This window comes from Penicillium angulare (assembly GCF_028827245.1).
Source record: "Penicillium angulare strain IBT 27051 chromosome Unknown utg000004l_segment0_segment0, whole genome shotgun sequence".
Taxonomy (NCBI): Eukaryota; Fungi; Ascomycota; class Eurotiomycetes; order Eurotiales; family Aspergillaceae; genus Penicillium; species Penicillium angulare.
Genome location: NW_026623163.1, coordinates 4,581,389 through 4,605,179, shown reverse-complemented (window position 1 = coordinate 4,605,179; position 23,791 = coordinate 4,581,389). Strand labels below are relative to the sequence as shown.

Genomic DNA, 23,791 nt, shown 5'->3' with positions numbered 1-23,791 from the left:
ACCCGGAGCACATATAAGGAGTCGCATGCGGCATGCGTCTTTGGTGGCCGCGAAGACCCATTAGGCATATGTTCATTGGAACATTGAGAAATGTCCGAAATCTAGATCAAGTTAGCCCTGGAGGCCTTACTATATGTCCTATGCCAATCTTTGTGTCGTAATATCCATGGACAATTAGAGCTTCCTATAAGCCTAGCGATTGCTTTTCTCGTTTGGCTAGAAAGAGGATTATTGTTGAATCAGATGAACAGTCTCTAACATAATGGCTCAACGCTCTTCGTCTGTAGAGTGTGCGCTTTTCCGCGCTTTCTGCCTCTCCCACGCGGGCAAGGCCACTTAACCACATTGAACTCGGATTTTAGGATTTGGTCCACCGTGGGGCGTTCAGTAGGCTCAAACGCCAGCATAGCTCTAAGCATGTCCTCCAACGCACGTAAATCACCACCTGCAACATCCCATTCGCACGTTTGCTCCGTCTCGCCACGGCCCATTTCCCAGGGGCGCTGGGGCAGACACCGGAAGGCGGGAGTGTTGAAACGGCTGAAGTCAGCGATCCGTGACCCATCCTCTTTGAAGAATTTCCACCATCTTAGGGGTGGTTCGCCCAGCGTGTTCACCATCTCGCCGAACATATCATCTCGGTGACAGGAAAATGTCTCGAAGATTGGTCGCTCCCCCAAGACCTCGTACAATTTGACACCTAGTGTCCATATATCAGCTGCGGTGGAATAAATCGATGGGTTCATTGAATAAGTCCTCTGGTGGAGAGTAAAGCGTTGAGGTATAGAGGGTTGGTGAGGGCGTCTGTGCCATAAGAAAGGACGTTCCGTAGTCTTAGATTATGGTTTTTGGGTCATGTAGCTCGTTCGCAGGCGTGTACAAACCCATAGGATCTATGGCATGCAGCGGTGCATGGGGCCTACCAGGCTGTTCATCTAGTCCGAGCTCTATACGGGTTCTTTTGGTTATTTTTTGAATCTGTTAAGAAGTCGTAATTTGTGAAATGATCGAAAATAACGACATTGTCCTTGCGAATGTTTTATTTATTTATTTATTTCTTTTTTTTTGTTGTTGTGACAAATTGACTGCTTTGAGTAAAGAATGGGACTTCTAACTGGGTTGACTTGTAGAAGCTACCCAGCAGTATATAGCAGTTATCTCCGATTAACCCCGCGGCGGCAAGCCATCCGTCATAGCAGAACTTCACCCCGAAATGCCTTTCTCCATCCTTCTACACTCCACCTAGACACCTTAACAGCCTGCAATTCTTCTCTACGGTGGCATCATTTGCCATAATGTGGAGAAGCATAGGACTCCGTCCATTATCCCAGCGCCAAATTCCTGCTCGACTCGCGCTTTCTACCTTGAGAAGCAGAAATGCTCAGCCCGGCCCTCGCGGTAGTATAATCAGGCCCGCAAGAATTCAACCAACTCAAAATACGCCTCAGCCACCGAATTCCACAGAAGACGCAGAATCAACCCCTCAAGATGTCCCGAACCTCAACTATGAACCGTCGCAAAACACTCTCCTCTCCCCAGTGCATCTGCCAGAAGACCCGAATGCGGTGCTCAAAGAGAATCACCCGGCGACGAATATACTGGCAAATTCTGGCCTGGTAGTCCAGCGACAATTGGAGATGATGACTGTCATGGTGTGAGTGTGCCTTTCTCCGTTGGAATCTACATTTCGATACTAACACCGGTGTTTGAATAGTGGCTTCGAACAAGCCAACAAATACGTTATTATGGATGCGCAAGGCAATCACGTCGGATATATGGCTGAGCAAGAGAAAGGAATATCCAATACAATGGCTCGGCAAATGTTTCGCACTCGCCGAAGCTTCGTAACCCATGTATTTGACCGACACGAGAACGAGGTTTTGCGAGTAAGCTCTTTATACATCTCCAGGACGTCTTCTCATTGCTAATATATACAGTTTCATCGTCCGTTCTCATGGATAAACTCTCGCATACAAGTATATGATCCTCTCGATGTCACAACAGCCGCATATTCCTCTTCCTCCGCTGCTCTCCAGAACACCACGCCCGGTTCTCTTGTTTCAGCTGAGCCCTCCTCCAAGGCCCGCATATCATCTCTAGGCTTTGATGAAATGCGAATAGTCGGCGAAGCTCAATCACAATGGGCACCTTTACGACGAAAATATAACCTCTTCACATATCACCAGTCCCCTAATTCAGCGACCGACATGGGCACCGAGTCTTTCTCACTTCCCGAATCGAATCTTTCCAAGTCTCAACAAATGCAGCTCGCTCAGACCTCTAACAAGGGCCTGGGCGAATTCAATCAATTCGCTTATGTTGACGAGCCATTCATGAGTTGGGACTTCCATTTACGCTCGGCCGAAAATAGACTGATAGGGTCTGTGAACCGCGACTTTTCTGGCTTTGCGCGAGAAATCTTCACAGACATGGGTGTTTATGCGCTGCGGATGGACTCGGCTGGTCTTGGGCCCGAAGCTTCGAATAATGAGACTCCCCAACCCACCGGCATGACTCTTGATCAACGCGCAGTTATACTAGCCACTGCTGTCACTGTCGACTTTGACTACTTCAGCCGCCATAGCAGTTCAGGTGGCATGGGCTTCATGCCCCTATGGTTCCCCGGCATGGGAGGTGAGGCTGCCGGTGGCGCTGCTGGCGGCGCGGCTGGTGGTGCTGTCGGGGGTGTTGCTGGTGAAGCCGGAGCAGCGGGGACCGCTGGGGCTATAGGCGAAGCTGCTACGGGTGCTGTTGGTCGAGCTGGTGCCATGGGTGGGATGGCGGATGGTGTGGCAGCTGGTGCAGCTGGCGCCGGCACAATGGCTGGATATGAAGCTATGCAGCGCGGTATTTCGGGTGGACAGGAAGGTGATGCTTATCCTGAACAACAGCCTGATATGAACCAAAGCGCGCCAGGACAACCTGGGTTCTACGAAGACTCATGGCCTGAACAAGAACAGCAACAAGAGGACGTTTGGGGTGAAGAGGACCCTTGGCAAGATAACGGCGGCGGGGAGGAAGGAGGAAGTGACTTTTCTGATTGGTTTTAGTAAAATTCCCAACTCTGTACTATAGATACCTGATACTGTAGCTTTCTAATGTCCAATACATACATTGTATACTACCTACTAAGGAAATGTTTTCATTCTATTTCAGTCCTAATGACGAAATCTTTGCACGAGTATATCTTCTTCTATCATTCGTCATACGGTGGCTGCATGTAGACTATGCCTTGGTTACCTATATACTCCATATCGTGGGTTGTATGACATCAAGTGTTGATAACCTGGAGATTGATCTTAATCGGAAAGCTTCGGTGTCCCCCGGAAAAACCAGGCTTGTTAAGCCTCCAACCAACTTCCAAGGTTTCCTGCGTTTATTTCGTTTTCATCAATTAATCCCTAACTCATAGTATACTCTCTCTCTTGGTGCGATAACCTAAAATTGCCTTCTTTCACCCTTGGGTGTCGCCGTTTTTCCATTTGCACACCCACTTCTCGTACCCCGGGCGGAATTAAACCGTTTGCCACCCCTCAACCCAAGCCAACCCACTTTCTTTCAACGACACCTCAAGTCCCCACACCACGAATTTCCGAATCTCTCGTCCACAGTCCGACAAGATGGCCTCCTCTGTTGCGCAAAAGCGTCTTTTCCATGAATACAAGAACCTTTCCACCAACCCACCAGAGGGTATCACTGCCGGCCCGGTGTCGGAGGATGATATGTTCTACTGGGAAGCTCTGATCCAAGGCCCCGAAGGCACTCCCTTTGAGGGCGGAGTTTTCGCAGCTGAGCTGAAGTTCCCAAAGGATTACCCTTTAAGTCCCCCAACTATGAAGTTTGTCGGGGGCGGAGTGTGGCATCCCAATGGTATGCCCTTTTGTCGCGAATACCGTCGACTCAACTTACTAACGAGATCTCAAATAATCTAGTCTACCCCAATGGCACAGTATGCATTTCAATCCTGCACCCTCCCGGCGATGATCCCAACCACTATGAACATGCCTCGGAGCGCTGGTCACCCATCCAGAGCGTGGAGAAGATTCTTATCTCCGTTATGAGCATGCTTGCCGAGCCGAACGACGAGAGCCCTGCCAATGTTGAAGCGGCTAAGATGTGGCGTGATCGAAGAGCTGAGTATGAGGGGAAGGTTCGCGATGAAGTTCGTAAGGGCTTGGGATTGTGAACTGCGCCAGGGTGATAATGACGAGGAACATGTTTGATGACTTGGCGTCAGTTGATGGGTTCTTGGCTTTTTATTTCTTCTTCTTTGCATGGCTTGGTTGGCAATGAGTTCTTTTGTTTTCGCTGTACAGCTTACATATGCATTCAACAGTTTCAATAAGATCGGATCACGATGTGGTTTAATCCATTTATCATATTAATCTTTCATCAACCCCTAGTGGTTCATATATTCTATATGGTAAATCATATGCATACTTTTCTGCCTTTGGCTTTCCGCTGAGAATTCGCCACTCATACCTGTCGGAACATCCTTCGATCGATCCACCCTTCCAGGCCACCGTCCTGCTCATACAATATCTCTATTTCGGCTTTCATATTCAGCATCAGCATGCTCTGCAACTCCAGACGCCACTCAAGTTCGGGACCATCAACCCCCAAGATCGGGCTATTCTGGAGCATCGAAGCGACTTTGCGGCGGTCCCTAGCGGTCAGAGTAAGAAGGCTGGCATTATTTAAGATATCAGGGTTCATCGCTGCGTCTGAAATGCGAAGGCCAAGATACTGTAATCCCGGGACAACAAATCGTGCGTTCTCATGGAAGTGTGCCATTGATCCATATTTATATGTTGACATGATCGCTATTCCATCCGGATCACCATCGACGAGGGCATAAATGGGTAATGGGCGCCTGTTATCAGCAGATGAAATACTAACCAGTCGGCGAACCAACGCGCGAGTGTTTAGGTCAGGGTAACCTTTTCCCTGGTTTTGTCAATGACCTTGTCAAACTTTTGTAGCATACTCAAGCTCACAGTGATAAGTATTCCTTTTCCAGCAAGGGCCGTTGTGTGGTAATTGTTTCTGGCCAGTCGATGGAAGACAGCCTATATTTCCTTTAGTCTCACAGCGGCTTTGCTATGGAATAGGTCATTTTGGTTTCTTACCTCTTTTTCAATCACAAGAATCCATCTGGTGCCGGATATATCTATTTCATCCTCGTCTTGAAGCCGAGGAATCAGATCATCCTGTTTCGGTCAGGTCCGCTGGCCCTTGGTCCAGAGCAAGCACCATTTCATATCTGACCTGGGAGGAAGACCGAGCATCTAGCACAACCTGTGATTCTTGTCTCAAAATGAATGATCCGGTGATGAGACCCTTCCCAGCTGCTTCCTTTTGGCACTCAACTTAGATTGCTTCGTCGTTCTGAAGATGAAGAGAACTGACCACGTTGAAAGCTGCTCGTTCCACCCCAATAGTATAAGCAAGATCATCCACAACGCCATCCACCACACTTTGCGACCGAAAGTATGCTGGGTCGATATAATATATATCCCTGGAGCAGAACGGTTCATATCGATGCCGACATTTGAAGCTATACTAGCTGCACATGTGGCAACCAGCCCTCCTTACCTCTTCGATATAAATTGTCCCATCCTCATCGCCTCATCGATCACAGTAAGAATTCGAATTATCACTGCTATTCGAGGTATTCAATTTTAGCCGATGATCACATCGCGCGACAGCATCAGAAAAATAGAGGTAAAGCAAGTAGCTGGCAGAAGGATCGCTCATACTGAACCTCCATGCCTCAAACGCAGAGTTTCCTGGCCAATAGTAGGTGCGGTTAGAAGCTTCAGGCCCAACAGCTTCAAGAGCTCCAGTGACGGAATTGATTCTGTATGCCGTAGCATTGGTCCTGCGTCGTAGGGTGACCGACGGTCGACCCACTGACGCTGGCAGTGATAGTTCATGAAACAACGCGCAGAGGGTGTTGTCGATATAGGCGCGAACCGAGGCTTCCCCTGTCACCTCGGTGCCGTGTGCCGGTGTGGCCGGGTATGGTAGTGCCATCTAAGCATTTAAATGCTCTAGAGCAAGGTGGGAGGTAGATAGAGGAGGTTCAAGGTTGGTGAGATTTTAGGAAGGTGCGCCAGCCCGTGACTAGTACTTGTTAGTTCTACATAACACTTCCAATTATTATCAGGCAGTTGTGAGAACCGCGTCGATCTGCTCGCTTCTCTTTGTGTATTCTTTATGTGCACGTATTTAGTGCATTTTTGAATCTAAATCCATGGATCATTATGCATGTTTATTTACTTGCCCGATCTGGTTTACATGGAGCGGGATCAGCCCCCACGAGTCAGCACTTAAACCATATTATTATTACTTACTCGATATCTCAACATAAGATGATCCATTCAATCTGTTTCTCACAAAAAAAGAAAGAAAGAAACTATCAAGTTCGCTTCCACATGATTATGCCTCCTCTCTGTACTTCGTTGTACCGTGAAGCTTTGAGACCGATGACTCAGCAACCCCCCGGAGTTGATCCACCTTATCGTTTATCAACTTGGTGTCCTGCAGGCAGCTTCACTTCCAAGCTTCTCCAATTGTCACCCAGAGAAGCTCACTGGCTGAATTAAAACAATTGATATGACTTCACACATTGGTCCCTGGAGGACTGGGGCCCAAGGCCACCTTAGCTCAGACGACAATGGCGACCCAAAAACCGACTACACCCGCTGGCGGTTGGTCAATGAAGAAGGACGCCAGACATGGCGCTATCTTGAATCGGATGAAGAGAATTCTGCCTGGTTGCAGTCGACTGCCGAAAAATATCATATGGGCCTCCCTACAGTAAGTGCCCCTGTTGTTCAATGTCAATTGCAAGATTTTAACAATTCTCAGGGTCTTCCAATTTTGCCTGAGGCCAAAACACCTCGCCAATCAGCAGAGAATGGACTTTCGTTTTTCTCGCATCTACAGCTAGAGCCTGGAAACTGGGCATGCGAGTATGGTGGTCCTATGTTTCTTCTTCCAGGTATTCTAATCACCTACTATGTGACCAATACCCCTATTCCCCCAGAGTACGCGACGGAAATCAAGCGTTACCTATTTGCCCGTCAAAACCCAGACGATGGCGGTTGGGGTCTGCACATTGAAGCTCATAGCTCTTGCTTTGGTACTTCCATGAACTATGTTGCTTTGCGCTTGGTTGGTGCTCATGAGGACGATCCTCGTATGATAAAGGCTCGTGGCCTTCTGCACAAGTTCGGAGGTGCCGTCTATGGACCCCACTGGGCTAAGTTCTGGCTGAGCATCCTGGGCGTGATGGACTGGGAGGGCGTCAACCCTGTTCCCCCCGAGATCTGGTATGTTTTAGCTGGCCATGTCATTACAATCTTACTTATTGGTGTTTTAGGCTTCTCCCCGATTGGGTCCCATTTGCTCCTTGGCGCTGGTGGATCCACATGCGCCAGGTCTTTCTGCCTATGTCTTATCTATGGTCCAAGAGATGGTCTTTTCCGCTTAATGACCTGACCCGGCAACTGAGGCAAGAACTATATACTCAGCCATATGACACGATTGATTTTGCCAAACACCGCAACTCTATCCACCCGGCCGACAATTACTACCCCAAAACATGGCTTCTCAATGGACTTAACGAGCTCCTGGTCCGCGTCTGGAATCCATTTCTACGACTCAACACCATTACTCGACGAGCTGAGGAATGGACATGGGAGCTTATTCGCATGGAAGATGAGAACACAGACTATGCTGGACTGGGACCTGTGAACAACCCAATGAACATGGTTGCCTGCTACCTCCATGATGGCCCTGATAGTTATTCGGTGCGTCGCCACCGAGAGCGACTGAACGATTATATGTGGGTGAAGAACGAGGGAATGTTAGCCAACGGTACCAATGGTGTACAGGTGTGGGACACCACCTTCATTACCCAGGCAGTCGTAGTAGCTGGACTTGCCGATGACCCTAAATGGCGACCCATGCTCACGAAAGCTCTTGAGTTTATTGAGGATCACCAGCTGCGGGAGAATGTGCCAGACCAGGAAAAGTGCTACCGCCAGCACCGCAAAGGAGCCTGGCCATTTAGTACTAAGACTCAAGGATACACTGTCAGTGATTGTACTGCCGAAGGTCTTCGATCGACTCTTCAACTACAGGAGATGCACGACTTCCCTAAGCTAATTTCCGTGGAACGACTTAAGGACAGTGTAGACTGTCTACTGCTGATGCAGAACCCAAGCGGTGGCTTCACGGAATATGAGACCAGTCGTGCATCTGCCAAGGTTGAGTACCTCAACGCCGCTGAAGTATTTGGTGGAATCATGGTTAGCTATGACTACCCGGAATGCACCACTGCTTCGGTTACTGCGCTGTCACTCTTTAGCAAGTTTTATCCCGATTATCGCGCGGACGAAATCCGCACAGTGAAAGAGAAGGCCGTTCGCTATATTAAGCGTGCTCAGCGCGCTGATGGCAGTTGGTACGGCTCTTGGGGTATCTGCTTTACCTATGCTGCAATGTTCGCTCTCGAGAGTTTGGCTAGCATTGGTGAGACTTACGAAACCAGTTCTCACTCTCGCCGTGGCTGTCAATTCCTGCTGTCCAAGCAAAAAGAAGATGGCGGCTGGGGCGAATCATACCTCAGCAGTGAGAAGCATGTCTATGTACAACATGAGAAGTCTCAGGTGTGCCAGACTGCATGGTCATGCCTCGCGCTTATGGAAGCGGGATACCCTCATAAGGAGCCTCTTGAGAAGGCAATGAAGCTACTCATGTCTCGGCAGCAGGCTAATGGCGAGTGGCTGCAAGAGGCTATTGAGGGAGTCTTCAATCAGTCATGGTAAGTCCTTGAACCTTTCTCAGCATTTCAATATTAAATCCCAGACTGACTTATTCTAGCATGATTTCTTACCCTAACTACAAATTCTACTGGCCGATCCGTGCTCTTGGCCTATACGCTAAGAAATTCGGGAACGACCAGTTGCTGTGAACACACCGTCTTCGGGCGCCCGGGGGGTAGAATCACGTCTCGCCCCTTACTATTTAACCATAATAATAATAAAAGGGCCATAAAGGCCTAGTAAATACTGTCAAGAATACAATCTCGGTTCTCACTAAAGTATCATGATCATCTGCATAGTCCGCATAGCTACGAATCAGTACAAACCTTATCTTGCCTAGAGCCGCATCTCCACTTTATGTAATCAGAAGCTTCCAGCGCGGGCGGAGAAAGCTGTAGAACCGTCATGTCGTAGTGCGGGACCGTCAGGTACATCTCACCGTTTTCTTGAAAGTTCCGCTAGCCTGTACCTTACTTTTCTTCGTTGTGTTCTTTGACTTCAAATACTATCCTCCTACCGAGGGCTGGTAGCGATATATAATCGACACTTCTTTCCTTAACTCTTTTTGTCCCGCCACCCACCTACCACCATCATGAACTCGGCATCCCAGGGCGAGAAAGCCCTTCTTGAATCGAACGCACCCCTCGCGATACAGCATTTCACACGTGCTCTGTCCGAGCTACCACGCGCACCATCCTACTATATACAACGTTCCACCGCCTATTCACGTTTGAAGCCCGCCGACGGCGGCCCCAATCGCACGGCCGCACTGCAAGATGCGGAAACCGCCCTTTTCCTGGCCCGTGAGCGCCAAAAGCGTGAACTCATTCTCTCCGCACAGATGCGTCGGGGCATAACGCTCTTCCAGCTTGAGCGCTACGGTGACGCTCATTATATATTTGAGCAAATTGAAGCTAAGATAGCACCCGAGGATTCAGGTGCAGACAAAATGGAGAAGTTTGCCAAAGCTACGGGAGGCTCTGGTCAAAAGAAAGATGGCTTTACTGCTCAGCTCCCAATATTTATGATGAAGGTTCGCCGGAAGCTGGAGGAGCTCCCTGAGGGTGACGAGAGGAGGACCGTGTCTGTTGATGAGTTTCCTACGGGCACTCGTGTCCCCACCGAAAAGGAGTTGAAGGCTGAGTGGCTGAGACTTAAGGCTGGAAATTCGGCGGGACCTGATAGTGAGCAGTCAGTTATGGCTGGTCAGTCTGCTTCTGAAGGCGCTGTTGCCCCCAAGGAAGCTCAGACAAATGGTGCGGTGGATCAGAAGCCTGCTGCTCCTGTGGCCGTGGCGGCCCCAGAGAAGGTGCGACATGAGTGGTACCAGTCTCAGGACTCCGTTGTCGTGACACTTTACGTGAAAAATGTCCCGAAGGATAAGGTTGAATCGGAATTGAAAGATGAATCGGTGAGTACCCTGTCCCAAATTCATTTTGTCATCTGTACTAGGGACGAGAGACGTAGATTAACCGATGATAGGTATCCCTCCAATTTCCTCTTCCATCAGGCTCTGAATATGATTTCACCCTTGATCCCCTCTATGCATCCATCAACACAGCGGCCTCCAAGATTGCGGTAATGGGCACCAAAATTGAGATCACCCTGAACAAACAAACACCAGGCCAAAAATGGAGTGCTCTTGAAGGATCTGTCAATGCTACAAAATTGGCAGATCGGCCCGCAGCCCCAAACACCTCAACAGCACCGGCTTCTGGTCCAGCCTACCCAACATCATCCCGCCATGGTGCGAAAGACTGGGACAAAGTTGCCACTTCACTAACAGCCAAGAAGTCCAAGGAGTCCAAAGATAAGAAAAATAAGGATGATGGTGATGAGTCTGATGCTTCTGTAGACTCGGATTTTGGTGGCGACGCTGTGGATGGTTTCTTCAAAAAGCTTTATTCCGATGCTGATCCTGACACACGGCGTGCTATGATTAAGAGTTACGTCGAAAGTGAGGGTACGTCGTTGAGTACTAATTGGGGCGAGATTGGCACTAAGAAGACCGAGGTCTACCCTCCAAATCAAGGGTAAATATAGTGGCTTATTTATCTATTTATTTTTGCTACATCGTTACGTTCGGCAATATCTGCTTTTCCTTGAATATCTTTGCTGAGCACATCATGCAATGGACGAAGAAATGAATACATGAACATTCATCTTTAGGAGCTACCTGTTTCAAGATTAAATCATAGGCCATGCTGTTCACATTTTAATTTCTTACGCCACTCATTCCAAAGTGTAACTATAGGGCATAGTCATTATGCAATTGTTTCTCTTGGGCCCTCCTCTTGCTTTCGAGTTATCTTCGACCTTACGCCCCATGGGGATTTTCTCCCAAGGCTCTCATACCCATCTTGATTGACCACGTTCCTTTGGCACGCCATTTGGATCAACCACTAAAAGTCAAAGATATTCAACGCTACAAATAAAAACTAGATATGTCAATGTTCATTGGCCGGCTAAAGCCTATTACGTATCTAACCCGGGGTTTCGTTGAACAAAGTTTTCCCCGGGGGTGGGGATTGTAGCAAAACACAGTCATGGGATATCCATATATGCGTTGCGCTAGTGCCTAATACCGTAAGACAGGCTCTGATCGATTTGAATTGCTGACCAAACTTTGAAATTTGCTTTTCTAGTGTACATAAAAAGTCGAAGGATTTTGGAAAATCTTGTCATCTCACCGAGAGTGGGGCTCAAAATTAAGCTCATAGTCCTTGCGAACCCTAACTTTTACCTAATGCTCCCGACCCAGTTGGGGTCTTTTGGAGTATGCTTGGCACCATCTCTTACGCGGCGATGTTTTTATTACCACACGAATCCGTTATTGGCTTTACGTAGCCTGAAGATTTTAGCAAATACTTCCGATGGTGTCTTGGAGTCGATGGCCGTCTTATTTCAGGGCCATCCTCGCATGGCCATGTCAGCATCAAAACAACAACCAACTTAAACAATTTCTCCCACCAACTTGATTCAAAATTTAAATAAAAGGGACTTATATTATCAACGCAATGGTCCGAAACATTCACATTGCCGTTCTGGATGTCGATATCCCGGCTCGCAAACTCTACGAGGCTCGCGGACTCTGCAGCGCTCATTTCCGTGACATTCTGCGCGAGACAGCAGCTCACCTCAATGACACACGTCTGGATAACGATGATGCCCTCAATATTAATGTCACTGCCTTCGATATCCGCGGTGGTCACTACCCCGACTTCCATCTTCTGCGCGGTGCCGCCCAAAATGAATGGCCTGTACTTAATCCCATCGACGCAATCCTGATCACAGGTGGTTCACCCGGCGTTTACGAAATGCCTGAGTCCCCTTGGATGCAGCTTCTCGAACGATTTGTCAAAAAGGTTTACGCGGACTACCCTGAAGTCCGCTTATTGGGTACTTGCTTCGGGCACCAGATGATTTCTCACGCTCTCGTCCGGGACCCCGAGGACACCGTCCGCGACGTTTATGTTGAAAAATGCCCGCTCGGTAGAGAAGTCGGCATTTACACCGTCGATTTAAACGATAAATTTGTGCAGTCTTTCCCATCTGCTTTGGGATCTCTCCCCGGTGGCCAGCTGCGTATTCAGATGTTCCACGGTGACCGTGTGATGGCGGTTGAGAAGGGAACGCCCGTCACCCTGAGCGAGTCCCCTCCTGTTTCGCTCCCCGCCCCTTGGATTAATATTGGAAGTACCCCTATCTGTCCCATTCAGGGACTTTATAACCCTGGACGTGTCTTGTCGGTCCAGGGACATTATGAGATGGATGCCTTTGGCATGCAGAAGATGTGTGTGGAGTCTGCACCTACTATGGGATGGAAGGAGTCGAAGCTGGCACTATTCTTGGAGCAGGTTGGGCCTGACTTGGAGGATCGGGCTGATGATGCTAAGGCTTTTGCATCGGCTGTTGTGTCCTTCTTGGCTGATCTGCAATGACAGTTAAATGTGTATCTAAATAAAAGTTTATACTATAGACCTCTTAAGTTCAATAATATTTCGAAAAACGCGGAAATCATGGCCTGGAATTAGTGGTAATTGTTGGTGCTTCAAATTTTTCTCCAAGTACCTATTCGTATTTTCTCGATTGACCTTCTACCTACTAGTGTTCGAGGGTTCACTTTCACTTGAGAGCACTCAGTGCGCCACTCAGTACATGCAAGCTTCCTATTATCAACGATGCGCCGACTCGGACTTCTGACCGATTTGAACTTGTACACCAGCCCGTTCCAGAGCGTTTTCAATCGACCTCTCACAACTTTAATATATCGTACATAACGTCTATAGTTCATATCTTCTCCATGTACGTGCGGACTTTCCTAAGTTCCCCATAGAAGATTCGACCCGTTGAATTTCTATAACTTCATATAAAATCGAATCCGTGCTTCTGCAAATCAGTCTGAGTCATGGCGCTATGAAGCTCCTGTTAATATAATCATATATGTACATCCTCAACAATTATTGATCAACGTGTTCTTCGTCAGTGCCCTTTGAATCATCGCGATATAAGAAGAACTGCACAAAGATTGCCATATCCAATAACAATGTTCCAAAGCTGCCAATAAGCCACGAAAGGTTCACCAACACGTATCGCCCGTACAAAGCTGAAGCTTCACCAGAACCACATTTAGCATGGCGGTGGGAGAAAGCACCCACGTTATCTGCGATTGATAGATCTCCACGACAAACAGGTGAATATGCCAAAATAGATAAGACGTATGTCAAGTTTCCAATGCAGGCGAACAAGAAGAACAGCAGAGATACACCGTCAGTCGACTTGCGGCGGAAATTCAATAGAAGCTGGGGGAGTCGAGAACCTAGGTACAGGACGGCGCAGAGATACCCAAAGACTTGGCCTAGTGTATCCATAGTGAGAGGTTCTGGCTCTGAGCTTGATTTCTTTGAGCTTGGGCTAAAGCACCAGCCTACAACACCTGCAGTACAGACGAGGGCAATGGCGGTGATGTTGAATAAGATTTCTTTAATAGTAGAGATACGGCGGCGACGGCGGCGAGCTCGAGCCGCACTCATATTTGTATCAATGAATGGAGTTGCTGGGGATAAATGCGTTCCATCAACCGAGCTGTGTAAGATATGCCGAAATGAGGTTGCGGAATGACGTCGTCCTTGACCGGATGAAGTCGGGCGTGTTTCCCCACGAGACGGTTGGCCATTGCTATCAGCTGAAGAATAGTCGTGGTCGATGTTGCCATATCCATTCGATTTTGGCAGCAACGCCGAGTTCTCAGTTGGTGTTGAGGCTGATTCGTCACCCTCGATTCCCAGCGCACTGGACGCAGATGGTTCTGGAGTCGGAGAGGAAGAAAATTCTTCACGAATGTTGAAACCTCGATAATAAAAGCACTGGCCTAACAAAACGATGTCTGCCAGGGTATAATATACTGCTAGAATGATCATTGTTGGCAACACGCCCTGTAGGACGGCACCGAGGATATTGAAGACATCGCCAGCTAACCAAACAATGAGGAAAAGAAGTGAGAGGCCATCTGCAGAGCCGCGCTTGAAGTTCTCAATGATTTGTGGAGAGAATACTACTACCCAACAAGCAAGAGATATGGAGCTATGATTTGTTAGATCTTGGTCTTTCATATGTGGGGTCTTGCAGATCAAATTCGATAATTGATGACATGCATGTACAGCAAGGGATACAGATGCAAAATACAAAAATAACGATAGAGCAGCCCTATTGAAGCAACATGTAACTCAAGGAAGTGATTATCTTACCCACAGATGCCACTCAGGGCTTCAATGTTCAAATTGGCTGCCTGTGAAGGAAACATGGCGCAAGTCGGATATCGAATTCAGATTAGAGTAACACGAACCCGCGTTGATGCAGAAGGCACATCGAGGTCAATGCGATAAAGATAACAGCACAAAGATCCTTGGATCCACTGTATTGAATATTGCAGCTTTGTACAATTCAAAATACGTCAATTGAAGTTAAAACGAAAAGTTGGAGAAATTCGCGGGAAAAATTGCTAATGACGTCGGACGGTCACGTGGTGCTTCATCTATATCTTGGAAAGTTTCAACATCAAACCCTAGGATTTACACGACCTTCATTGTTCAGGTGGTTTAAAAAATAGTTCGGAATGATTTCCAAGACTATGCAGCCATTAAAGGTACACATGGTTTCAAGTTGGCGATTTACATTGAAGCATTCATAATCATCTCGAGGTTCCAAGGTTGTTGTGGTTGAAAGCTGCAAAGCATATTGATGGCCTATATTTTATGTAAGTAGGAAGAATGGTTTTCTATCAAGGTATAAACTTCATATCTGCGTGAGCTTTGTTTGCCTTTCTCCAATGTAATCCCGAGCGAAAGCGATCTGGTGCTTACCACTGTCATGCATGAACGAAAATCTAGATCTTATTGGCGATTAGTCTTATAGAAGCTCCCGAGGTCCTGGGTAGTCAGTTAGTGACTCATTCTTATCTCATAGACCACGGGGGGCATTTTTTACACCTGCATAAACTTGTACCAACGAAGACCGCTAAAGTTTGTGTAGTTCAAATAGCCATCCCGTCATTTCTAGATGCCGAGGGATCCATATAGGTGGGTGTACCAAAATCTCACGATGATGGCGCATGAGTTCAGCAAGCGTCACCACACCAACTGCGCTGGCTGACATTCTGGAAGAGCCAAGTCATGCTGATGTCAAAATAAGTGTCATGTCGCGCGCGTGAAATGATGCATGCACGTCGTGAGCTCAGCTGACTGAATGCAGGCACCAATACGCAGGCCTATTGTTCAACTCAAGTCTTCTTAATGGTCTCTTTGCGATAATTTAATTGGATACATCCAGACAATGAATTGAATTTGAGTGAAAAATAAATACTATTGATTAGAGCAATTTAGCGGAGTACGTTCCCTGCATTCCAAGCAAATCAGCTATAAATCCATATCTTTCTTTTCACCTATTATGAAATGGCTGAAAGATTACCATCTCCAGGTACCCGCAAATTCAAGACCGTCTCTACATACTCAAAATTCAGAGGGGATTCTTCATCTTGAGCAAGCAGTTATGCTGTACGAATGACATTCTTGATCTGTCGACCATTCAAGTTCACCTCCGAGATTCGCTCCAATTCGTCATCACTGAATCTCGCCATATTTGCCTGCCCAATAAACTGTTTCCATATCTGGCGCCGAGAGACATGATTCAACTGCGGGAAACGGATCGTCACGTGGATTCTAGATTCAAAGGCCGGGTCAATATTTTCGGCGCGGTTCGTAGTGAGGAACATGATACCCTGTTTTATAAATCAGTATTCGTGTCCACAAGATGCCATGTCGTGAAAACATACCTCGTAGTTTTCCAGAAGCCGTAGGAAGATAGCAACCAGTTCGTTTCTACGAAGGTCGGTGCTATCACGGGCTTCCATGAAAACGTCCGCCTCATCAAGTAGAAGAACGGCACCCCCTCTCGGGATCAATTCTAGTGTATCTTTCATCTTTCTTTCAAGTGCACTAGCAGTTGCTCCAAGATCAGCCGCACTTGAAACGTAAAGGGGGACTCGCATCACTTCAGCAACGCTCTCCGCCGTCAGAGTCTTCCCGACACCAGGAGGACCTCTGAGAAACAATATCATACCGCGGCCCTTGCCCGTGATAACATCATCAAAGGAGTCACCGCCTTTAGATTGAGATCGAGTAACAGCAAGGATGAGCTTTTTCATGTTTTGGTCTGAATGAGGTAGGACCAGGGAATCGAAGGCCCGGTTATCCCACACGATATCCTTCACGCCGTCGAGCTGAAATGTGGCCCACCTCTTGTCCTTGAGTGCATATCCCAGAAGAGTGGATGTAGCAAGCATGCGTTTCTCATCATCAAGTTCCTCGCATAAATCAAACGTAACACCACTCGTTGATGGACCCTTGAGCTTGTTGTATGATTCCGCGTCAATGACAATGCGACCTTTGAGATGAAGCTCCACTGGGTTGTATAGGTAGTCAACAGATATAGGACCATCGTATTGTTTGTAATGATATCCCTTGTAACTTTCCCATAGGTCTCCGCGGGCAATAAATTCCGCCCTGTTCGTAGACTGGTCCTTGTGATAAGCAAAAGGAAATGCCGGGAGCGAGGTGACGGCAAGAGTCCCCTCGAAGGAAGGGAATCTTAATGGCCGTCGACTTGTAGCCAAATTTTTTACCACTCAAATCGATGTATTCGCATGTCATATAGAATGCCGAGGGATATGCGCCATCCTCAAAACCACCGCTCTTGAAAATGAAGGCTCGGGGGCGTCCGTCAACAATACTGAAAATTAGATCCCCAGACTCAAAGATGAGATCCAGAGATTCATAAGCAATGACTCCGTTCTTGAGAAGATCCTTCTTCTGAGCAATAATGCTCCCCAGCTCTTCTTTTAAGAGGTTATAAAGCAGGTCAACGTGTGCTTTGATCTCAGGATCTGTGACCCCACTACGTGCCTTGAGCAGTCGTTCCCAACGCTGTACAAATGGCCTGGGGTTCGCAGAACTTCACACGATTCAAGGTCAGTGTCAAGCCACTGAATCCTTCAAACACCCCGGCGAGGAATTCTTTTAGGTGGTTGCTTTGCACAATGATGGATTGGAGCTTGAGGTTCCGGCGCCCATCGTAGCAGCGCTTGTGTCGAGCAACCAGAGCATATTAGTTAGACTCGGAGGTCTCTGAGGGTGGAGGGAGGTCTTTGGGGGGCTCTTTCACCCAAGACGAACAATCGCGATCGCTTTGATAGAGCTTGTGGATCTCGCAAATAGACCCCACAGGGGCATACTCCGTAAAGTCACTCGAGTTGGCTTCTGCTCATATTGATTAGTGTTATTCTATGAACAGCACTAGAGAAGAACATACCGTCCCCTAAATGGCTAGACTCGCTTGAGCTTGAGTACATCTCGTCGGGTAATCGGGGGGGGAACAAAGCTGGGTAGAATATTTGGAGCTGAAATACGCCTCACACCTCCAGTATGAATGAGCGCTTGCTTTTGGGGGAACTCCATGGTTAAATAATACTAAAGCTCACTTCTTGGACTAAGTTTATAGAATTGGATGCAACGGGAGTCGGAGTCCAAGGTTTGGCATTTGACGTAGATGAAGTAAACGTGGTTGATTTTCAGTGGCTATATACTACCAAGTGTTTGTTTGCCATTTGGCCCGGATAGCGTTTGAAAGAGGCGCTTCATGCAGAATCCCCAGGCAGACTCCAGGCAACCCCAGGGCTATAGGCAGTCATGCAGCATACCCGGATACTAAGAACAGGCATCATTACAAGGCTGACTGCCATAAAGTTCAAGGTCGCAAAATCATCATGTGTCAGAACGCCACCAGTACTTCCAAGGTTCTTTCTCAGTTTTCATGACGAAGAATGTATCAATCCATGTATACATCGTAGACTGTCAGCTCGGTGATGCCACATAAACAGAAATAAATAAATACATTGAAATTTGCAATTTGTAATTGGACAAAAAGGAGGCCATTTGTCTAGCTTGAACCAGCAAATGTCATACCTTATTAACCTTGTTCTGTCTTGCCCAATTCTTGCAGGGGTTTGAAGCCGGATAAGATGAGGCAACAGCAATGGACGACGTAGATCACCGGATTATATAAGCCCTATGCCCTATCGTCCAAGATAGGAAATGCCAATCAGTCTTTTTCTCCAAAAAAGTTACGAAAGCTTCTTGAGCAGTCTTGAAGTATAAACTCCTCCAAAAGCTCAGGGTCGATCCCTGTTTTCAATCACAGTATACTAAGCTGTATAAGCTTACCTCGCCACAAAATGCCGTCCCCTTTCCTCACCCCAGGGACTACCGCGCAGCCAAACGACATCACGCTGCTCCATCTTCGTCGCGATCAAGCCCTTCCGACGATCCTCCGCGACTATGACGAAGATAATATGGGTTATAAAGAAGGAAAAGTCGCCAACACTCGCTTCGGATCATTCCCGCATAGCACCATGATCAATCGGCCATGGGGTTCTCAAATCGCAGCTTCAAAAGTCGACACAGGTTCCCGCGGCCGCAGAGGAAACCCAGCTAAACGCAAGGCCGACGACTTGGATGAATCAGGCGCTACAACAACCGGCGCAGAAGAAGACGCACCCTCCGCCAAGACACCCGTCGCTGCTGCGAGCGGTTTCTTACATATGATGTACCCTACCCCCGAATCTTGGACGCTGTCCCTTCCCCACCGAACCCAGGTCGTCTATGCCCCGGACTACAGCTATATTCTGCACCGACTCCGTGTGCGTCCCGGTGATACAATTATCGAAGCTGGCGCTGGCAGTGGCTCATTTACACATGCCGCTGTTCGCGCCGTATTCAACGGATACCCCGGTGAACCGCAAACGAAGAAGCAGCGACTGGGCAAAGTGTGTAGTTTTGAGTTTCACGAGCAGCGCGCAGGTCGCGTTCGTGAGGAGATTTCGGAGCATGGACTAGATGGTCTCGTACAGGTTACACATCGTGATGTCTACCAGGATGCATTTAACGTTGGTGATCCCAAAACAGGACAATCACCAAAGGCCAATGCGATCTTCTTGGATCTCCCTGCGCCCTGGCTTGCATTGAAGCACCTTGTCCGTAAGCCTGAAATAGGCGAATCACCACTCGACCCCTCCACAACAGCACATATCTGTACATTCTCGCCTTGTCTCGAGCAAGTGGAGCGAACTATCCGCACATTGCGCAAACTGTCATGGTTGAATATCTCGATGGTCGAGGTCCAGTGTCGTCGCATTGATGTGAGAAGGGAACGTATCGGTCTGGATGCGACTGGTATTCGAGGCGCAACTGTTTTCCCTACGACCGTCGAGGAAGCCGCTGATAAGCTTTGGGTGGATGAGCAGCGCGCTAAGGTCTCTCGCACGGCGGCAAAGGTCAGGAATGGTACCGAAGAGTCGATTGGACAGGATGATACATTCACCATACCTGATTCCTTAAGGGAGAAGCCAGCTGCTCCTTCATATAGCTTGGGTCGCTTGGTGCACCGCTCTGAGCCTGACATCAAGACTCATACTTCATATTTGGTCTTTGCTATGCTTCCGAGGGAATGGTCTGAGGAGGCTGAACAAAAGTGTCGCCAGCAATACCCACCTACCAAGATTGAAGATGAAGAGCAGGGTGGAAAAAGTAAAAAGCAGATAAAGAGAGAGTCGAAGGCGAAGTTTGAGCAGGCGGAGAAAGCAAAGAAAGCGTCTGAACAACAGGCCCCTGAGGGCAGTGTTGAGGCATCATGAAAATTGCCTTTGTTTCAACAATAATGCATATATCTGTATAATGTACCATTAAGCATTTACCTGTCTTGAATAATTTTGATGTTTCCCTCTTGAGCCCGAGCATGGCAGCCTTATTACAATCGAGCATTCTTCTACGTGGATACAAGCTTTAAAAAACTATTTGAAAGCGTTCATATAAGCATAATAGAGGCAGTTCAATCCTGAAAAAACGTGTCTATGTATATGTATGTATATGAAGGTTTAGGTCGTAGTCTCATTGCTCAGTCAATGCATGCTGTAAATGGAACACCGGGGGAATTGATAAGATGACCATGCTATGTGACAAAGCAGCCACCACTATGTCAAGTGAAAATACATAACAAAAAACAAGTTGAAGCTTAGATATTGTTCTCGACTCTGAACTTATCCCAAGCTTCGTTCAATGTTCCAAACACAGCACCCGCAATCATGCGTTGTTCTGTCGTGGCAGTAGTAGATATCTAAGATATAGCCAGTCCGTATTTAGAAGTGTGTTCAAAGGCCCAGGGGCATATATGGAATATGACGCAAGACTTACCTTGTCAGGATGCACCTTCGAAATACCTTTCATATAATGGATCTTCACCTTATTGGGCAGTACTAGCTCTGCCAAGCCGACCTTCTTCCAGCCAGCCTCGGGCCATAGTACTGTGTCCAAACTCCCTAACAGTGCACGCAAGTTATCTTGCTTTCCGTTCTTCCATGTCGATATTCTTCCATCGACACTGTCTGTGAGAGCAAACTTCTCCTGATCGGCACGTTCGGCGGCTTGGTTAGCCTCACGAAGACGCGAAACAGCCACCGAGTCTTGCCCAGAGCTCGAGCCTCCAAGATCGGACAGCGCAGAGGCTTTCTTAGGCACAGGCACAGGTCTCTTCTTGGCGGGCGCAGCCGGTTTAGAGGGCGGCTTGCTGATCCCAGCGACTTTTTCGCAGCGGTTCCGGCCCTGGATACTGGTGCTTCCACCATGGCCAGACTCTACTGCTAGCTTCCACGCATGTGCAGCATCAGACCAGCGCTCGAGCTGTTCTAGAGCCTCGGCCTTCCGCATAAGAGCCTTGCCGAAAAAATCTTTCATTGGCTTGGCGGCTTCGCCATTTCCTAATTCGATCGTTTCATCCTCGCCCTTCGAGGGACCGATTAGGTTCAAGATGATGTCGGCGTCATCAATTGCAGTCTTAGGTTCACCGGTCTTCAGCGCAGTCATTGCACGGTTACTGCGGATCATGATGGTGATTGGATGCTTATCTGGAAGCATGCCAAGGGCTGTCGAGAAGCTTGCGTGTGCAGCTGCATAGTCTCCCCGCTTGTATGCCTCTGCTGCCTTTTCACGGTGGCGGTGAGTAGATTGGAGAGCTTGCGGAGAAACTGGAGGGGCGGCGCGTGGTGGAGCTTTGGGCCGTACAGGAATAGAGGTTGAGTGTCCAGGAGAGGGCGTAGCTTGAGGTCGGGGCGTCGGTTGAGGGGGTTTGGATGAAGGAAGGGGAGAATTGAATAGATCGACCTCAGGCTCTGGCGCTGGCGCTGCTGGCTTGACTTCGGGCTGGGGCCGCTTGCGTCTAGCCGGGCTGACATATGCTTGTGCAGACTGCTCTTCTGCCGCAAATCGGTTAAGCCGGGATTTGGGTTCTTGAGAACTTGGACGTGAGGGTCTTTGAAGAAAATGGGGCGCCGGCGGTTGCTGCTGCTGCATCGACTGGCCAGATGGGAAAGATGGCTGGGGGCGTCGATCACGAGGAGCGGAGGCGGGTTGTGATGGCCGTGGTGGTTTACGAGGGCGTGAATCTCCTGAATCTAGAAGTAATGCCTCATCTGTGAGTGCTGGAGCGCTTGACCCTTGCGGCTGACCTGTTCCATTCTCTCTTCGGGTGGGTTGTGGCTGAGAAATTGACTCCTCACGAGGACTAGATGCATCTCTCATCCACTTAGGCTGGCTGGGATCATGCTCCACATTGAATTCATTGACAGCTTGTTGGAACTTTTTGCTCCCTGTTTTCCATAACGAGCCTGCAGTTTTCAAAAAGTTGTTGCCAAATTGGGATGCAATTTGGGCTGGGTCTCTTTCACCAACAGCTGGGCTGCGGCTGTCCTCCCGCGACCGACCATTCTGTGATCTTCCTTCGTTCATCCAAGAGGGTCCATTGCGGTTGCGGCTTTGATTTCGCTCCGGTGGATCATTGGCTGGAGATTGACCCTGAGACTTTTGTCGGGCTTCGGCATGTGCTGTCGTAAGGAGCCAACTCACTGCGGCCTGTACATCAGTGCCAGATGATGTAGTTCTTAGAGCTTGGCGTGCCTTTTCGGCAGGGAATCCCATGTCAACCAACTCTGCAATAGCTCGGTCGACCTCGTTTGAAGGCATGGGCGATGAGTCGGATTCATCACGGTCGCGAATGGGAGACGCTCTTCGTTCAGCCGCCACTGGTTGACGTGGCATTTCCGACACAGGTTTCCCCAATAATCCCAGGAAGTCGTCGTCATCGTCTTGCATTGATTGTATAGGGCGAGCTGGGGGCTTGGGCTTGACTTCGCTGAGTCCAAAGGGGTCATCATCGTTATCAAAAGCGTCCATTCCACCGGTGTTATCTTGCATTTGTATCCCCCCACTAGTCGCTCTTTGTGGAGGCGTTGCAACTAGTCCAGGCGACGGGGAGGCGCTAGGGATCGGGAAATTCGTGGAGGCATCCACGGGCGCTTTCGCATTGAAAGCATCCAGCAAATCATCTTCGTCGGCGGGTGATGCGACCGTCTGCGACGACACTCCGACGGCGGGGCTTCCAGTACGGCCTTGTTCAAGGTTATCCCAGAACTGGGAGTTCTGGCCACCATACTGCGATTCGAATCGGCTTCGTCTTTCAGCCTCTTTGTTGGCTTTCTCCGCTTCTAATTGCTTCTGTTGTTCTAGGAGGGAGAGGTTCTTGTTTGAGGAGGCGGGACCGAACGAGACCAAATTCGCGAAGCTATCTCCGGTGGAGGTGGCGGCGGGTTTCGATGGGGAATTGGATCGGTTCGAGGCCACAGACAGGGGGGTCGATCTGCCAGAGTTTGTTTGTCGTGTATTGGGGAATAAGAGGCCCGAGGACATAGGAGGAGGCTTGTTGGCGGGAGCATTTGAGTTGGAAGACCAACTCAGCCCGTTGAGGTCATCCATGGCGGGCAGAGCAATGCCCGTAGCCGATGGTCGGAAGTAGGAGAGTTCTGATTGATTCCGTATGTTAACAACTGGGCGGCGTTTGAAGGCTTGGAAAAGGCACAGAAGGCATTCTGGTCATACCTGAGAGAATTGGATGTTTGATTTAAACAAGCTTCATTCCATCGTCAACCTCAGCCCCTGTAGATGTGGGGTGTCGGATCAACTGGACCCGTGCAGTCCTTGGCAGCCAATAGGGATGTTTCAAGTGTGTTAATCCATTCAAATGTTTAAATGCTTTACCTTGCGAATATGTTTTATGCCTTTCTTACCATGGATTAATATGTCGAATGTGACTTCAAAGATGGTATCTTTCCTCTGAAGTTCATGTTCTTATTCAGTGATGATGCAGCTTTGGAATATCGTGGTTAATACACTCTATGATGTGCAATTGAGGTCACGTGCCCGACCGTCTATGTATGGAGTCGTGGAGAAGTATAGCCATCATGGATGTGGTCCAGTTGATAAAAGAAAGAACACTTTCTCAGTAACTTGAAGTTTTAT

The 23,791-nt window shown here is 48.4% G+C and overlaps 12 protein-coding genes across 12 annotated transcripts; 6 read left to right on the top strand and 6 right to left on the bottom strand.

The window, feature by feature from the left end:
* Positions 1-254: 254 nt before the first annotated feature.
* N7478_005599 (SR protein-specific kinase Dsk1) lies at positions 255-746 on the bottom strand (the record flags this gene model as incomplete). The annotated part of the gene is made up of 1 exon (XM_056921813.1): positions 255-746. The coding sequence occupies one exon, from the start codon at positions 744-746 to the stop codon at positions 255-257; it is 492 nt and encodes a 163-aa protein (XP_056779850.1).
* Positions 747-1,295: 549 nt separating this feature from the next.
* Positions 1,296-3,050, top strand: N7478_005598 (scramblase family protein; the record flags this gene model as incomplete). The annotated part of the gene is made up of 3 exons (XM_056921812.1): positions 1,296-1,654; positions 1,715-1,886; positions 1,938-3,050. The coding sequence occupies 3 exons, from the start codon at positions 1,296-1,298 to the stop codon at positions 3,048-3,050; spliced, it is 1,644 nt and encodes a 547-aa protein (XP_056779849.1).
* Positions 3,051-3,620: 570 nt separating this feature from the next.
* Positions 3,621-4,186, top strand: N7478_005597 (E2 ubiquitin-conjugating protein UBC7; the record flags this gene model as incomplete). The annotated part of the gene is made up of 2 exons (XM_056921811.1): positions 3,621-3,870; positions 3,933-4,186. The coding sequence occupies 2 exons, from the start codon at positions 3,621-3,623 to the stop codon at positions 4,184-4,186; spliced, it is 504 nt and encodes a 167-aa protein (XP_056779848.1).
* Positions 4,187-4,476: 290 nt separating this feature from the next.
* N7478_005596 (uncharacterized protein) lies at positions 4,477-5,116 on the bottom strand (the record flags this gene model as incomplete). The annotated part of the gene is made up of 2 exons (XM_056921810.1): positions 4,477-4,873; positions 5,091-5,116. 2 exons carry the CDS (start codon positions 5,114-5,116, stop codon positions 4,477-4,479), a joined length of 423 nt encoding a protein of 140 aa, XP_056779847.1.
* A 512-nt stretch (positions 5,117-5,628) lies between these two features.
* On the bottom strand, positions 5,629-6,036 carry N7478_005595 (uncharacterized protein; the record flags this gene model as incomplete). The annotated part of the gene is made up of 1 exon (XM_056921809.1): positions 5,629-6,036. The coding sequence occupies one exon, from the start codon at positions 6,034-6,036 to the stop codon at positions 5,629-5,631; it is 408 nt and encodes a 135-aa protein (XP_056779846.1).
* Positions 6,037-6,618: 582 nt separating this feature from the next.
* On the top strand, positions 6,619-8,983 carry N7478_005594 (terpene cyclase/mutase family protein; the record flags this gene model as incomplete). Its single annotated transcript, XM_056921808.1, has 4 exons — positions 6,619-6,822; positions 6,874-7,337; positions 7,388-8,833; positions 8,893-8,983. 4 exons carry the CDS (start codon positions 6,619-6,621, stop codon positions 8,981-8,983), a joined length of 2,205 nt encoding a protein of 734 aa, XP_056779845.1.
* A 443-nt stretch (positions 8,984-9,426) lies between these two features.
* On the top strand, positions 9,427-10,871 carry N7478_005593 (co-chaperone SGT1; the record flags this gene model as incomplete). Its single annotated transcript, XM_056921807.1, has 2 exons — positions 9,427-10,245; positions 10,317-10,871. 2 exons carry the CDS (start codon positions 9,427-9,429, stop codon positions 10,869-10,871), a joined length of 1,374 nt encoding a protein of 457 aa, XP_056779844.1.
* Positions 10,872-11,851: 980 nt separating this feature from the next.
* Positions 11,852-12,775, top strand: N7478_005592 (type 1 glutamine amidotransferase; the record flags this gene model as incomplete). Its single annotated transcript, XM_056921806.1, has 1 exon — positions 11,852-12,775. One exon carries the CDS (start codon positions 11,852-11,854, stop codon positions 12,773-12,775), a length of 924 nt encoding a protein of 307 aa, XP_056779843.1.
* A 519-nt stretch (positions 12,776-13,294) lies between these two features.
* Positions 13,295-14,637, bottom strand: N7478_005591 (PQ-loop repeat-containing protein; the record flags this gene model as incomplete). Its single annotated transcript, XM_056921805.1, has 2 exons — positions 13,295-14,417; positions 14,582-14,637. The coding sequence occupies 2 exons, from the start codon at positions 14,635-14,637 to the stop codon at positions 13,295-13,297; spliced, it is 1,179 nt and encodes a 392-aa protein (XP_056779842.1).
* A 1,242-nt stretch (positions 14,638-15,879) lies between these two features.
* Positions 15,880-17,655, bottom strand: N7478_005590 (ATP-binding protein; the record flags this gene model as incomplete). The annotated part of the gene is made up of 3 exons (XM_056921804.1): positions 15,880-16,110; positions 16,165-16,894; positions 17,636-17,655. 3 exons carry the CDS (start codon positions 17,653-17,655, stop codon positions 15,880-15,882), a joined length of 981 nt encoding a protein of 326 aa, XP_056779841.1.
* Positions 17,656-18,621: 966 nt separating this feature from the next.
* On the top strand, positions 18,622-20,079 carry trm61 (tRNA 1-methyladenosine methyltransferase subunit GCD14; the record flags this gene model as incomplete). Its single annotated transcript, XM_056921803.1, has 1 exon — positions 18,622-20,079. One exon carries the CDS (start codon positions 18,622-18,624, stop codon positions 20,077-20,079), a length of 1,458 nt encoding a protein of 485 aa, XP_056779840.1.
* Positions 20,080-20,456: 377 nt separating this feature from the next.
* On the bottom strand, positions 20,457-23,248 carry N7478_005588 (UBA/TS-N domain protein; the record flags this gene model as incomplete). The annotated part of the gene is made up of 2 exons (XM_056921802.1): positions 20,457-20,558; positions 20,636-23,248. 2 exons carry the CDS (start codon positions 23,246-23,248, stop codon positions 20,457-20,459), a joined length of 2,715 nt encoding a protein of 904 aa, XP_056779839.1.
* Between the last annotated feature and the right edge of the window lie 543 nt (positions 23,249-23,791).